Here is a 16,958-nt window from a genome sequence, read left to right as displayed (position 1 = left end):
CAGTGAGGATTGGTCGAGCTCTGTTGATCTCGCACCCCCTGCTCGTGAGTCGTCTGGGAAACGGGCTAATATTGAGTCAGAGCTGACGCGTCTGCTCGGCGCCCGTAGAGCCAGCACACTGGATGGCTGTTTCCTTAAAGGGGCCGTGTTGCTAACACCGTCTAGACCCGCGCTGTTTCTTCCTGAAGCTTCACGAAAAACTCGCGAAATCCTGGTCTGCACCCTTTTCAGCCAGAGTGAAAACTTCTGTTTCTGCAGCATTCTCCGTTGTCAATGATGCTAAAAACAGAGGATACCACTCTCTTCCTGCAGTAAGAGGAAGCTGTAGCTGCTTATCTTTGCCCGCCCTCCACTGGACGGCGCGCTAAGACTGCGCTCCCCTCTAAAGCCTGCCGCACCACTTCAGTTTCTGCACGGCCGCGCTTACACCGCCGCTGGACAGGCTGCAGCTGCGTTGCACACAATGGCCACGCTACAGGTTTTCCAAGCCAACCTTCTCTGCAAACTCGATGAGGAAGGACTGGAAGCTGTAAGCGTTTCAGATTTGAGAAGCGCAACAGACCTCGCTCTTCGCGCTACTAAATCCGCTGCACAGGCCATAGGGCGGATTATGGCCTCTCTCACTGTTGCTGAGAGATACCTGTGGTTAGCATTTCCTGCCAAAGCACGTTAGCTCCGCGACAGGTCGCTCTAAACAGCCGTCTGCTCGAAGCTCACAGCCGCCGCCGCCTCACAGCGGCAGCAGTCGTCCTAGCCCTTCTAGGAAAACGACGGTGTTCAAGTCTCGCTGCGGCCAGACTTCCACAAAAACTACCAGCTCGCTCAGTTCCAGAAAATGTGACTGTTCCAGCTTATTTAGCAGTAAACAAGTCGGTAACACTGCCCGCTTGCCTGCTTACAAACGCCGTTTCCACGGCAACCCAGATGTATCCCTCTAAGAGTGTATTTCCTGGTATTTCGGCCACGGCCGATGGTGTTATGAGTGTAGAAAAAAATGGCCACTACCTCGTGCTCATTCCTACACACAAACACAGCTCATCACACAGAGCTTGCGCTCGTAAAATAGCGAAACTACTGAGCAAAGGGGCCATAGAACCCCTATCTTTAGCTCAGAGCGAAGGGGGCCTGTACAGCAGATATTTCCTGGTGCCCAAAAAAGACGGGGGTCTCAGACCCATCTAAGATCTAAGACGGCTGAACAAAGCGCTTTCAAAGCGCCCGTTCAGAATGATCACGACCGGACAAATCCTCTCTCAAGTTCGCCAGGGGGACTGGTTTGCGTCAATAGATCTGAAAGACGCGTATTTCCAGATACAAATAGCGTCTCGTCACAGGCGATTTTTGAGATTCGCCTTCGAGGGCCAGGCATATCAGTATACAGTCCTACCGTTCGGCCTGTCTTTAGCACCCCGTACATTCACGAAGTGCATGGACGCGGCCCTCGCTCCCCTGAAAATTCGGGGAATGCGAGTTTTGAACTACTTGGACGATTGGCTAGTTCTGGCTCAGTCTCGAACAGAGCTCATAGAACACACAACCATTTTGCTCGAGAACCTCGAGAAATTAGGTCTCACAGTCAAGTGGGCGAAGAGCTCTCTGTCCCCCAGCCAGGAAATATCCTTTCTGGGCACAGATCTGAACTCGCTGTCAATGACAGCTCAGTTATCGCCACAACGCACACTGGCCGTTCAGCGCATGACGGAAAGCTTCCGCCGCGGCACTATGGTCCCGCTCAAACAGTTTCAAGGATGCTGGGTCTCATGGCCGCAGCATCACCAGTACTTTAGCTGGGCCTCCTTCGGATGCGCCCACTTCAGTTCTGGCTGCAAGCGCGTGTGCCGCGCTGAGCGTGGACTTCCGGTCTTTTTCGCCTCAAGGTCGATCAGAAATGCATTTCAGCTCTGAAACCTTGGACGGCGACCGACTGGTACCGGTCAGGTGTAAGCCTGGGGGCTTCCTCAAATGTGAAGGTGGTGTCCACGGACGCCTCCACCTCGGGATGGGGAGCGCTTCTCGAGGGCAGACCGTTCTTTGGCCTATGGTCAGAACGAGAAAGCTCCTACACATCAACTGCTTGGAAATAATGGCAGTCGACAATGCGCTCAGGCGCTTCTATCCCCAGATAGCAGGACACCACGTTCTAGTCCGTTTGGACAACATGGAGGTGGTGGCCTTTATAAATCACCAGGGAGGTCTCAGATCCCGAATCCTTCACAGGCTGACGGAACACCTCCTGGTTTGGGCCCAGTACAATTTGCGCTCACTGAGAGCAGTTCATGTGCCCGGCCACTTGAATTTGGGACCAGACAGACTGTCCAGGAACAACGTTCCGGCAGGAGAATGGTCCCTACACCCACAGACAGTCCAATTGCTGTGGAAGAAGTTCGGCAAAGCGGAAGTAGACCTGTTTGCGTCTCAAGAAAACGCTCACTGCCCGATATACTTCTCCAAGAGCAGGGACGCGCTGGCTCACGTATGGCCCCGCTGCCCGCTCTATGCCTTTCCCCCCATTACGCTCATACCTCAGGTAATAGAGCGGATCAGGGAAAGCGGATGCTCGGTGCTACTAGTAGCTCCGTTCTGGAAAAACCAAGCCTGGTTCCCAGTTCTGATGCAACTAGCGAGCTCTGCCCCATGGCCGATACCTCTGAGGAGAGACCTCCTCACCCAGGCCAAGGGCTCGATTTGGCATCCTCGCCCGGAGCTTTGGGCCCTACATGTATGGGCCATCAATGGGTACCCGCTCACCTCCCTTCGGGAGTGCTAAACACGATCACGCAGGCTAGAGCTCCCTCTAAGAGACGGCTCTATTCCTCAAAATGGTCTGTGTTTTCTAGCTGGTGCACAGCCCGTGGCGTGTCACCCCAGGACTGTGGGGTGACAAACGTTCTTTCCTTCCCACGAGAGCTTCTGGAAAAGGGCAGAACCCCTTCCACGCTCAAGGTCTATGTGGCGGCTATAGCAGCGTTTGTTAAACCAACGCTAAGCCAGTCACTCGGGAAGAACAATCTGGTCATTCGCTTCCTAAGAGGAGCAAAGAGGTTAAATCCTCCCAGACCCCCTTCAGTTCCCATATGGGACCTTTCCACGGTCTTGGAGGCCATGAAAGGTGCCCCATTTGAGCCAATCCAATCTGTGGATATCAAACACTTGTCCTTCAAGACAGCGTTTCTTTTGGCTCTCGCTTCAGTTAAGCGTGTGGGGGACTTACAAGCGCTTTCAGTAAGCGCGACATGCATGGAGTTTGGGCCAAATGACTCAATTGTCAGGCTCAAACCGAGACACGGGTATGTTCCTAAATCCCTCAACACACCGTTCAGGTCCCAGGTCATTTCCCTGTCGGCCTTACCGGTCCCTGAGGAGGAGAAGGACGCCGCTTTGCTCTGCCCCGTCAGGGCATTAAGAGCTTATGTGTCTCGCTTGTCTGCCTTCAGACAGACAGAGCAGCTATTCGATTCGTTCTACGGACGCTCTAAGGGGCTAGCTGTAACGAAACAGACCCTATCCAGATGGATAGTGGATGCCATAGCGCTGGCTTACATCTCTAAGGGCCTACAGTGCCCATTAGGTGTCAGAGCGCACTCCACAAGAGGCATGGCCTCTTCGTGGGCGTGGTCCAGTGGGATTTCCCTACAAGATATCTGTATGGCGGCAGGCTGGGCCTCCCCGTCTACATTTATCAGGTTCTATAACCTGGAAGTTCCCGCTTTGCAAGCTAAGCTGTTGTCGGTCTAATAAGCCAGTATTATCTGCCCCGAGGTCGGCTCAGATGCTGGAAACTGTTCGAGCAATGCTCACTGATCGATCATACAGCCCTGAGGGCAACTGTAAGACCCTTATTTTTCGCCTATTTCGCCGGGACGCTGTGCAAATGGGCGCGAAGCACCCCCATTGGTCAAGCGTCAACAGGGCCTCTCTCGATAGGCTGCTGCAGTTGCCGCAGAGCAGCCAATAGGCGCGCAAAGCTGCCTCGCCTATGTCTGCATGCTGCTGCAACGCGTTTTGCATTATATAAAAATTAAAGGATAATTTTTGGCTTCAATATCTCGCGGAAAGAGACTTTCCCCCAAGCGTAAGTTCTTACGCAGTACTCGTTCCCTCTCTAGAGAGAACCGAGGTTACGTTAGTAACTGAGTACGTTTTCTCGAGCTGATATGGGGGCGTTCACAGGTTTGCCTCAGTAATTGGCGTTTGAATAGCACGCGCTCTCCGTGGGCGGGTTCACATTACATTTGAATGAGCTCTAATTAGCTCGACTGGAATCGCTCTCTTTTAACCCCCAGAGGTCGGCGGTATCGCCGGCGATACCAGCTCGCTTTTTTTTAGCAGTGTAAAAGAAACTCAAAAATACTCGGTTGACTTTGATTTTCCATTGGAGTTTCATACATCAATCGATTCTGTTAAATGTGTATTATTTTTGTGTATACTCACAATAAAAACAAAGTGTTGTGCTTTTTGCCAAATAAAGAAAAATAAACACGAAGCGAGTTCTGCCTCCTCTCTGTCAGTGTAGTCCATTCTGAAACGCGTCCGAAAATGAACCATAACTCAGTGAATACTCAGTCAAACAGGCATTCAGACATACAGGCATGAAGCTTGAATTCTCATCTTTTAAACGAAGTAATTTTTATAAAAAACAAATATTCACAGTTTATGTAATATGTATGCAAAGAGAGAGATGTCAGTCGTTCTCATCTCAGCTAATTAAGTTTTAATGTGCTCCGCCCACGGAGAGCACGCGCTATTCAAACGCAAATGTGAGCCGATCCAAACAAACCTGTAAAACGCCCATCAGCTGATAACACACACCGCGAGTTCACTTTCAGACTTATGTACTTTACGATGCTGTGAGGAATAATACTGTCTTGATAATAATCCTGCAAAAATTTACCTCAGAAGTTCTGGAAGTATCATTTCGAGGAGCAAACGGATCCCGCTGAGGAATTAGGTCAGTTCTGTTTGCTTTGTTCTAATCGGAATGAATGAACGCAAAGATGCGTGCTGTTGTGGAGCTACTACAGCTGGCAAAAATACTGTTTAAATATGAATCGCGTTACTATGAATGAATGAACGCAAAGATGCGTGCTGTTGTGGAGCTACTACAGCTGGCAAAAATACTGTTTTAATATGAATCGCGTTACTATGAATGAATGAACGCAAAGATGCGTGCTGTTGTGGAGCTACTACAGCTGGCAAAAATACTGTTTTAATATGAATCGCGTTACTATGAATGAATGAACGCAAAGATGCGTGCTGTTGTGGAGTTACTACAGCTGGCAAAAATACTGTTTTAATATGAATCGCGAATACAAAGAAAGATTACACTGGAAATATTGTTACAATTATAAATGTTGTTGTAATTGTATAACCTTAAAAAAAAAAATTATATAGGCTATATATATATAAGGATATATGTAAACAAAATCTTAAAATGTCATTATAAGCCTTATCTTTAAATAATTTTATTATGCTTTATTAGTGACACATTTGGGAAGAGAATATATTCCAAATCTGAAAATACAGTATGAGAACAATTAACTGCACAATTACTAGAAATGTTTACCTTGGATATTGTACAATTTGCAAGCAAAATTTGTGGAAAAAACAACAAACCAGTTATATATTGTCCTTGCATTCTTGTGGCTCATTCACACACCTGAATGAAAGGCTCATTACCTATGCAGCCTCATTATGCGGCCCCATTGACTCCATAGGTGTGAATCACGCCCACCCGCATATGGCCTTTCCAAACAAAAAGTGTTTTACAAGATTTAAATCAATGTATTGTGTTATGTGAATGATTAGGCAGGATGATTTTCACATAATTTTGAAGAAAAAATACTAGGCAACGACATCCATTAGTCAAAAGTCTTATTTACATATATTTAGAATGTGTTTTATGGCCTTATTTCAGAAACTTTAGTTTTTTGTTTTTTAAAAAACCATGCATAAACATTATTCTATCAAAAATACAAACATGTACATGCAAGTTGTTCACATATTATGGTAGCCCTGTTTGTGCTAAATAGAGTGAATTTACACCTTTGCCATTAATATGTTTATAAGCAACTGAAAAAAGCACAAATGTCAGGGCATGTCAGAACATCTCAAGGACCCCAAAAACCCCTCAGACTCCAGAGGGTTAATAAAGATTTCACAAGATGAGAATATTTGTTTTTTATATAAATTACCTCATTTTAAAGAAGAGAATTCAAGCTTCATGCCTGTGTGTCTGTATGCCTGTTTGACTCAGTATTCGCTGAGTTATTGTTCATTTTCGGACGCGTTTCAGAATGGTCTTCACTGACAGAGAGAAGGCAGAACTCGCATCACGTTTATTTTTCTTTATTTGGCAAAAAGCACAACAGTTTGTTTTTATTGTGAGTATACACAAAAATAATACACATTTAACAGAATCGATTGATGTATGAAACTTGCTTGTAATATCAAAGTCAACAGAGCAAAATTAATTTCTTTTGAACTGAACTGAAAAAAATCCAGCAAAACGCGCGGGCGCGTTTGTCGACCTCAGAGGGTTAACAGTAATGCAAGACTGTTAGTAACTGAAACTTAGTACAGCCACAGCTCTGACTTCTATTCATCAATGATGGAATATTATAGAAAGACTCTAAAAATAGAATGCGTTGACTGTTCCTGTTCTTTTGTTATATTCTGGTTTGATTAATGTCTGCTTAACCTTAATGTGAAACTGAAAATGCCACATTACCACATTGCCACATTACCACATAATTTACCACATTGTACTATTTCTATTATCTTTTTTGAATAGTAGCTGTTTAACAACTGGAAGACATTTCAAATGTAATATTCACAATAAAATGTTGTGGTAAATTATAGCACTATTTTTTGCTTTAGTCCACAAATAATGTATTGATGTACACGTGATTAAACGGTTTTATAGACGTTCAGGTCTGACCGGACCGATTTTGGACCTTTTTAGAACCTTATCAAGTTCAGATGTGTAAAAATTGGCTAATTGCCTTTCACGATGTTACACAAATATGGGTGTGATTATTTTATATGCAGGATTAAATATACACATACATTTGGCAGCAACACATCTTATAAACATCCAGAAGAACTGAAAAAAAAAAAAAACATTTGGACGTCCAGAGATGCGCAGAAAAGACGTGGAATTCACGGCCAGAAAAGACGTCAAAGACGTCGATTCATTTTTCATTTTGGAACTATTTTTCAACCATGACGGGACGTCTCGGACAGACGTCTTTTCAACGGTCATTAAACGTCCAAATGTTTGCAGGGCCAGGGACTTTACAGCGACCATCCAAATAGATAGCCAATCAAATCATAGAAGGCGGGGTTTGCTGTTCACAGAAGCAGAGCATGTATTCCATCAGATTAACGTTGAAAGAGTGCGAGGCAAGATGGAAGCGTCAAACTATTCCACTTTCTTTTTTTTGAATATGGCCATTTTGAGGGATGAAAGTTGCATATGTTCAGTATCGAAGCTATTTTGTCAATTTAAGTCTCGGGGCAATGTTGACTACAGTTTCTGTGCTGCTGAGTGAGTGTTGCAGCGCAATCTCCGCTCTGTGTGTGTGTGTGTGTGCATGCGTGTGTGTGTGTGTGTTCGTAAGTGCGTGCGTCATTGAAAGCAGCGCATGGTGTCTAATGTAAGGAGTAGCCCGAAAGGTCCGACCTATATAAATAAAGGTCCTATAAAACCCATGCAGAGCGGCCAAAAGATTTACAGCTTTGCATCGTTCAAACATCGGCCGGATATCATTTGCGATCAAAGGCCGACGTCGAGACGACATAATGCAGATGGAACATTGTACATCAGGCCAACGTCGGCCCGACGTACGTGTGCTATCTGGGACTCTATTCGTTCTGGTGAAATCACAAAACATAATGCACACAAACGTGTCCCTGCTTGATATACAACCACTGATGAACATAATCGGTTTTGATGAGAGAAAAAAACAATACGAGAAAAAAAATAAAAAAATACAAGTGCTGAAAAGTGAAGCCAAAACGTCTCGATCGCCCCCCGGTGGCTGGTCCTAGTATAGGTCATTAGCCCCGCCTCCGTGTGATATTCAACGGGACGTGAGACCAACTAAACAATTAAATTACACTTCAAATATCTTTTTTCCAAAGGTGGTTTCTTTCATTTGCTGTCGTTTTTATCACGCTGATGTAAGTTCAAGTGTCTGTTTCAAAAATAAGTTGGTTATTAGTTAGTTACGTGATGCGGTGGTGTAACGTCATGACTGACAGCTGTGATTGACAGGTTCTCTGAGCAAAGTAGTCACTGAAGCACCAACGGACATTTTTTTCGGGATCTTCGGAGGACTGAGAAGGTTGTATTTACTTTATTTTAACAAGCCTCTTGTTGTACTGCAATCAATTTTTAAAAAAGTGTGCAGAATGCACTCTGTCTAAGTGCTTTCTGCGAGAGTGAGGGCGGAGCGTTGATTTTGCGGCTTTACTTCCTGCTCACTACTGCGCAGGTCTAGTCTCGAGATCACTACTGCACAGGTCTGGTCCAGAGATCGCCACAGCGCAGGTCTGGTCCCGAGATCGCCACTGCGCAAGTCTGGTCCCGAGATCGCCACTGCGCAAGTCTGGTCCCGAGATCGCTACTGCGCAAGTCTGGTCCCGAGATCGCCACTGCGCAGGTCTGGTCCCGAGATCGCCACTGCGCAGGTCTGGCCCCGAGATCGCTACTGCGCAGGTCTGGCCCCGAGATCTCTACTGCACAAGTCTGGTCCCGAGATCGCTACTGCGCAGGTCTGGCCCCGAGATCGCCACTGCGCAGGTCTGGCCCCGAGATCGCTACTGCGCAAGTCTGGTCCCGAGATCTCTACTGCGCAAGTCTGGTCCCGAGATCGCTACTGCGCAGGTCTGGTCTCGAGATCGCTACTGCGCAGGTCTGGCCCCGAGATCGCTACTGCGCAGGTCTGGCCCCGAGATCGCTACTGCGCAGGTCTGGTCCTGAGATCTCTACTGCGCAAGTCTGGTCCCGAGATTGCTACTGCGCAAGTCTGGACCCGAGATCGCTACTGCGCAAGTCTGGTGCCGAGATCGCTACTCGCAGGTCTGGTCCCGAGATCGCTACTGTGCAGGTCTGGCCCCGAGATCGCTACTGCGCTGGTCTGGCCCCGAGATCGCTACTGCGCAGGTCTGGTCCTGAGATCTCTACTGCGCAAGTCTGGTCCCGAGATCGCTACTGCGCAAGTCTGGACCCGAGATCACTACTGCGCAGGTCTGGTCCCGAGTCTGGTCCCGAGATCGCTACTGCGCAAGTCTGGTCCCGAGATCGCTACTGCGCAAGTTTGGTCCCGAGATCACTACTGTGCAAGTCTGGTCCCGAGATCGGTACTGCGCAGGTCTGGTCCCAAGTTCGCCACTGCGCAGGTCTGGTCTCGAGATCGCTACTGCGCAGGTCTGGTCCTGAGATCTCTACTGCGCAGGTCTGGTCTCGAGATCGCCACTGCGCAGGTCTGGTCCCGAGATCGCTACTGCGCAGGTCTGGTCCTGAGATCTCTACTGCGCAGGTCTGGTCTCGAGATCGCCACTGCGCAGGTCTGGTCCCGAGATCGCTACTCGCAGGTCTGGTCCCGAGTCTGGTCCCGAGATCGCTACTGCGCAAGTCTGGTCCCGAGATCGCTACAGCGCAAGTCTGGTCCCGAGATCACTACTGTGCAAGTCTGGTCCCGAGATCGGTACTGCGCAGGTCTGGTCCCAAGTTCTGGTCTGGTCCTGAGATCTCTACTGCGCAGGTCTGGTCTCGAGATCGCCACTGCGCAGGTCTGGTCCCGAGATCGCTACTCGCAGGTCTGGTCCCGAGTCTGGTCCCGAGATCGCTACTGCGCAAGTCTGGTCCCGAGATCGCTACTGCGCAAGTCTGGTCCCGAGATCACTACTGTGCAAGTCTGGTCCCGAGATCGGTACTGCGCAGGTCTGGTCCCAAGTTCGCCACTGAGCAGGTCTGGTCTCGAGATCGCCACTGTGCAGGTCTGGTCCCGAGATCGCTACTTGCAGGTCTGGTCCCGAGATCGCTACTCGCAAGTCTGGTCCCGAGATCGCTACTGCACAGGTCTGGTGTCGAGATCGCTACTCGCAGGTCTGGTCCCGAGATCGCTACTGCGCAGGTCTGGTCCCGAGATCGCCACTGCGTAGGTCTGGCGCCAAGATCGCTACTGCGCAAGTCTGGCCCCGAGATCGCTACTGCGCAGGTCTGGTCCCGAGATCGCCACTGCACAGGTCTGGTCCCGAGATCGCCAATGCGCAGGTCTGGTCCCGAGATCGCCACTGCGCAGGTCTGGTCCCAAGAAGGTCCCGAGATCGCCACTGCGCAGGTCTGGTCCCGAGATCACCACTGCGCAGGTCTGGTCCCGAGAAGGTCCCGAGATCGCCACTGCGCAGGTCTGGTCCCGAGATCGCCACTGCGCAGGTCTGGTCCCGGGATCGCCACTGTGCAGGTCTGGTCCCGAGATCGCCACTGCGCAGGTCTGGTCCCGAGAAGGTCCCGGGATCGCCACTGTGCAGGTCTGGTCACGAGATCGCCACTGCACAGGTCTGGTCTCGACATCTCTACTAGCAGGTCTGGCCCCGAGATCGCCACTGCGCAGGTCTGGTCCCGAGAAGGTCCCGAGATCGCCACTGCGCAGGTCTATTATGCCCCTTTTCACAAGATGTAAAATAAGTCTCTGATGTCCCCAGAGTGTGTATGTGAAGTTTTAGCTCAAAATACCCAACAAATAATTTTTTTACAGCATGTTTATATTGTCACTTTTTGGCGCTCAGAAAAACACGCTGTTTTAGTGTGTATCCCTTTAAATGCAAATAAGCTGCTTCTGCACGGCACAGGGGGCGGAGCTTCATGAGCTTGTGCTCAGTCTCATCTCACGGAATGATGATAATATCAGAAACTCTCAGTAACGGTGTTCATTTCTAGTCAGACAATAAAGCCTACAGAGTCAGAGTGCTGTATGGAGATTGAACAGGTATAGTTTAGTTTAATTATGGTTATAACGTATTTGTCATCTGCTTGTATGTATCCATTATTAATAGCCTACAAGTCTGCTGTTTCGGACCAGGTCCGAATGATGATCAAACATTTACTGATGAGTTTAATAAAGTCTATTGTACATCACACAAATGATGAAGCGTCAGTTTTACTTCAGAAAATCACCGTAAGAGCTGAGGAAACACAGTAAGTTATAAGAAGTGCACAAGTACATAAACAAATTTCGGTAGAGTTGAGGGAGCATTTTCTTTAAAAACTAAATAATTCCACCTCATCTTCAGCGGCTGCCTCAGATTTCGGGAGTAAATAGAGTCTATGTTGAAACGGCAGTGTCTGTCAACACTCGTGGGCGGGGCCTGTGCTGTAGTGACGTCACTAAAGCCGCATTCTGAAAACAGGTCGTTGGGAGACACTGCTGATGATTTATGGGGATTAATAAAAAAGGAGTGAGTGGATTTTTATCACTATTGGGTGGCTGTGTACACACACTGCCAACACACATTTATGTCCAAACAGCATGCAAAAGTGAATTTTGCATAATAGGGGACCTTTAATGTACACGTTGTTCAAATAGCCAAATCTATGTATTTAGTCACACGAAAATTCTCGGCACTGACAACATATATTAGGCTACATCTACTTCTACATACTGAAATAAATACTCATAACATATTTTGAACATTTAAGTGCTTTTATATATATATATATATATATATAAAAGCACTTAAATGTTTATAAGCACTTATATATAAAAAATTCCCCCGAACCCCCCTAGCATTTACTTAAATATTTTTCTAGGTGGATAGGTCTGCTATGTATTTGCTAATATGACTTGCACGTGGAATACTGACGTTAACTGCTGTAACATGATGCTGATATTGAATTCTAGAAACTTCAGCACTGGGTGTATAGTCAAAGTCTAAAGTCTTTGATAAATGTGTTTAAAATCTATGTGGAGACATTTGTCTGTTTTAAAACAACTATAAAACTGTCCAATGCATCTGCAAAAAAAACAAAAAAAAAACAGAATTAGTTATTGTAACATATTGTGACGGAAAGGCAGAGATGGTCGGATCCATTTGCAGATATTTATTAAAGAAGTTACCAAACTGAGAACAAGAAGACAGAAACTCAAAAGATGTCAAAGGGGCAATCCAGAATTGAAGTCAAACAAGCAATAGTCAGAGGCAGGCAGCAAAGGTTCACAAACGAGTTCAGAGTCCAAGTTCAAATACACGAGTAACCAGAGATACAAACAGAGATAGAGGTTTGGTAAAACAAGACTTCACACATGAGAACAGAACAGAACAGTCCAGATAAAGGGGAGCTGAGGGTGCACAGGTGAGACTGATGAAATCATAATGAGGTGATGAGGGAATAACGAGCAAGATGGATAATGGGAAATGCAGTCCTAGTATGCAGAAGAGAGGGACCTAGTGAAACCAGGAGGAGGCGTTGTCGTGCATTCCGTGACACTGCTCGTTACAACATTACATTAATTTTATTTTTATTTGCAAAATGAAGCTGTGTATTTATTTCTGATTTCTTGAACAATTTGGCTTCATTTTAATGATGCAAATGATCTTTGAAAAGTTTTAAAATTGAAAGTTTGATTGGTGTTTTTAATTGTTCAAGCTTGACAACCTTATTGCCTTTTTGATTACTTTCTGATTCTAATATAAATTTTTAATTACAAATAAGTACAAAGATTACATTGTTAAAAGGGATGTTTATAAGAGGGCATACATCTGAAACTGCTGAGTCTGAAGGGTTTAGATTATCACCCAGTACATTGTACTCAGCGTACGGCAAATCCTTTTTTTTTTTTTTGCCTTTTATTGGGACAGGACAGCAGAGAGGTGACAGGAAGCGAGGTGGGATAGAGACGGGGGATGGGATCGGGATGGGTCCACAAGCTGAGGCTCGAACTCGGGCCTCCCTTTGTGCTTCTTTGAGTCTTTCATGTAAAAATCTGTTTATTTAATTGTTTTTTTGGTAAACCTGCAAGTCCTAGTTGTCCTGGCATACAGTATTTTGTAAAACTTCTAATCCCCTTAAATCTCTGCAACAGAGGTGAAGAGAGAGCATGTTAGCATGAGCACAATAGACACGCTCATGGGGAATACCCTTAGTTTAAATAAACCACAATTATCAATACACAACATGTCCTCTAATACTCACAGGTTGCTTTATTGCTGATAATAACTATATCTGTGAGTTTTTGAGTTAACTCTGCTCACTGTAAGTTGTGTTGGGCTTCTTCTAATCTCATGTTCAGTGTAACTCATAGAGTTCTGTATAGTGACGACAGACACACTCGTGTCCAGCTTGATGAGGATATAGCCAAAGCTTTGAAAGGTAAACTGAAGTCAACTGAATTCTAATGCATTTCTATGCAAATTATTATACATATATCCAAACATGGATACAGAAATGTTAATCATTGGTTAATTTTATATAAGTTCTTCCCTTCACAGACCCTGTGATAAAGCAGTCTTCAACACTACAGCGTCTGAACCACAAGCCCTCAGTTGTGGAAAATGAGTCGAACTCAGAGAAGTGATCGTCCACTTGAAGATGAAGATGTGACACTCTAACTCTTCTTCTGTTTCTGGTTCAGCCGTTTGTAGGCCTGAGTTTGTAACTAATGCATTATTCACTTCTGCACATTGTTTTTCTGTAACTTTGTTTTTTTTTTTTTGTTTTTTTTTTAGAAAATTGCATTGTGATGCTTATTTATTGAGTGATGTAATATTATAGTGTACACTTATACAGGTATGACAGAAATGTTCTGCAAAAAAAGTATAAATATAGCTCTGCCATTGCATTTCACTGATCTTTGTTATTATGTATTTTGAGGTTATATCTGCTGTTATACTTTTTTTAATATACTCATGTATTTATTTTGCAATGTACAAAACAAGATACTATATTAAAGTTTTCTTGATTTCAAAGTCTGTGTATGTCTTAACATTTATTTCATTTTTTCACTTTTATATTCCATTTTAAATACTGAATAAAACTGCTTTATAATAAACTATTAGTGTAATGCGAATACATTTTAATGCTATTTAAATGTTCTTGAAGTACATTAAAATTAAGCTTCAAATATATTATTACTGTAGTTTAAAACAAGTATATATTTAATGAACTGTAAAGAAATACTTAAATGTTCTTGAAGTGGTTCCATTTTAGCATAATTTAATATATTAAAATATAGTACAAATAGCTTAGTATATTGCTTGTATGTTTCGAAGACACTCATAATGAATTTGTAATGTAACACAAATAAAGTACACTTTAATATCACTATAAGCATGTAATTAGTCCCTACACAGGCATATACTTGAAAAAAAGCTGTTCCAATTTAGTACACAAAAGTACACTGAATACTATAGAAGCTTTGTTTCCGCCTCAAAATAAAACATTTTAAAAGATAATTGCGACTTTTTGTCTCACAATTGTGAGTTTACATCTCGCAATTCTGACTTGTTTCTCAGAATTGTGAGATATAAAGTCACAATTGCGTGAAATAAAGTCGCAATTGCGTCTTATGAAGTCAGAATTGTGAGATAAAAAGTCGCAATTATTATTCTTTATTTATTATTCAGTGGCGGAAACAAGCTTCCATAGAATACACTTAAAGGGATAGTTCACTTTGAAATTAATTTTTGGTATGTTTTAGCTTACCTCAAAGGCATCCAAGATGTAGGTGTCTTTTTTTCCGGAGTAGTTTCAATTTTGATATTTTTAGGCAGATCGAACCGCCCGCGCCCTCTGACCTTTTCCGGCGCTTTCCGGCGCTTGCGCAGACCAAAGCACCCGCGTCCTCTGATCATTTGGGTGTGTGTGTTTACAAGAGGACGAAAACTATATAAATACTGTTCGTTTTCTCACACAAACCGCTCGTTTCGTGTCTTAAGACATCAATGTGTACTTACGATGGGGAATTGTTTAATTTGGACGATGGGGAATTGTTTAATTTGGACTTTGTGCATGCTGTTTTGAGACCGTGACCATAGACCTGCATTATATGACTGACAGACAAGAACGGTTTGACCTAAAAATATCAAAATTGAAACTACTCCGGAAAGAAAGACACCTACATCTTGGATGCCTTTGAGGTAAGCTAAAACATACCAAAAATTAATTTCAAAGTGAACTATCCCTTTAAAGTTATGATTAGTTAGGGTTGCTCAGACTCGCTCTCCCAGTTTAAAACTATAAGACGCTTCAGCCAGGCATTCATATAATATTTTTTATCTTGTTAAATCCGACCTCTAGTTAATAAACGCCAGAGGAGAAACTGGCCCCCGACTGAGCCTGGGTTCTCCCAAGGTTTTTTTTTTTCTCCATTAGGTCACCTGATGGAGTTTTAGGACACCATTAGATCACTTGATGGAGTTTTTCGGTTCCTTGCCACTGTTGCCTTTGGCTTGCTCAGTTAGGGATAATTGGGGAAATTTAATTGATCAATCAATCAATAATACTATTGATCAGCCTTACCAAACGGGGATATTTTTTCCACTAGAAACAAACCTTGTTGTATTATTTTGATTTAATACTGTGAAGCTGCTTTGATACAATCTGTATTGTGAAAAGCGCTATACAAATATACTTGACTTGACTTGATTTATGCTTTACTACAATTTAATTACTACTAAAATATACAAAATTAGTTGTTTCAAAATAGCACACTTCAAGTTAACTAATCAATGATTACCTACACATTTGAAGTATACTGAAAGTTAGTCTGGCTGCAAGTATACACTTAGTATACTTTTTTCACTAAGGTTTATGCATATTTTAAAATAAACATTTGCTCAAACTGATTACTTTACAGTAAATTCTAATTATTCTACTTTTTATTATATATATATTTATACTTTATCTCTTGAATTCCGTTAGTTGTCCTTTATTTAATTCCTTTAAATAGAACGGACCAGTACTGTTATTAGGTTATAGAACACACACACACACACACACTTTTTTAAAACTATACCTTCAAATGACAAATTCAAAAGGGTAACATTAAAAACATGAGATTTAAATGTAATTTAAAACCTAAAAATAATAATAGTAGTAAAATACGTTTTACGAGAAAATGAATCAGAAGCTCTATTTTGCATGCATGCTGGGATAACGTAGATCATCAGGTTTTAACTCTTTAAATAATGGGTATGTATATATACATAAATGACTAAATGCGGTAAAAAAAAAGAGTTATATATGCAAATAAAAACATTGGCATTACTGCATCTCTGTTTGAAATACATCACGTCTAAAATATAACAATTAATGTTAAATACTTGCTAACAATTAATGAACAAACATAGCTTACTGCTAATAAATACAGCTCTATACTAAATTATTTATATATTTAATAATTTAAACTTATATACCATCCCCTTTTAAGCCTACCTTTGCTCTGGGACATCTTCGATGTTCATGAAAAGCAAAGTTTAAATTTCATTCAGCCTTTACCCGACTTTTAAAGCTTTTAAATTTGTCCCGCCCCGAAATTTTAATCTATCACTTTCCAGTTTGTTCAGTGTCACGTGAGCATGGCAGATCATCTTAATCTAATGTCACATTAATATTTATTTTAAAACCTTTAGGCTACGTTTAATATATTTGATAACAATTCAATAGTCAGATACAATAGTTTAAAGGATTTTTATTTATGAAGAACATGCTATTTTGAATTGATTAGATATTATTATTTTAAGGCATACCTGGTTTACTTCAAAAATGTAATTATTCAGTCTGACAATTAAAAATAATCTACACTGAAATAAATGTTTTTGATAAACAACTATTGAATATAAAGGTAACACACTTTCGATTTTTCATTTTAAGGTGAATATTTTACGTTCACCATTTGAGGGCAGCTTTGGGACAAAAAAATAAAAAAAATAAAACAAATAAAATAAAGCTAGAC

General features: G+C 43.3%; 1 protein-coding gene across 2 annotated transcripts in view; it reads right to left on the bottom strand.

Moving 5' to 3' along the window:
- LOC311071306 (ubiquitin carboxyl-terminal hydrolase 12-B-like) overlaps positions 1–16,477 on the bottom strand; it is a 46,685-nt gene extending 30,208 nt beyond the window's left edge. The window contains exon 1 of one of the 2 annotated variants that reach the window (XM_084095658.1): positions 16,439–16,477. In XM_084095658.1, coding sequence (XP_083951784.1) covers positions 16,439–16,454 — 16 coding nt within the window. In that variant the 5' untranslated portion in view covers positions 16,455–16,477. The remainder of the gene's footprint in view (positions 1–16,438) is intronic. The other variant, XM_084095657.1, reaches the window with a different exon arrangement.
- Positions 16,478–16,958: the final 481 nt, after the last annotated feature.

This window comes from Abramis brama (assembly GCF_963993115.1).
Source record: "Abramis brama genome assembly, chromosome: 20".
Classification (NCBI taxonomy): Eukaryota; Metazoa; Chordata; class Actinopteri; order Cypriniformes; family Leuciscidae; genus Abramis; species Abramis brama.
The sequence above is the reverse complement of the archived record's forward strand: the minus strand, read 5'-3'. Positions and strand labels throughout refer to the sequence as shown.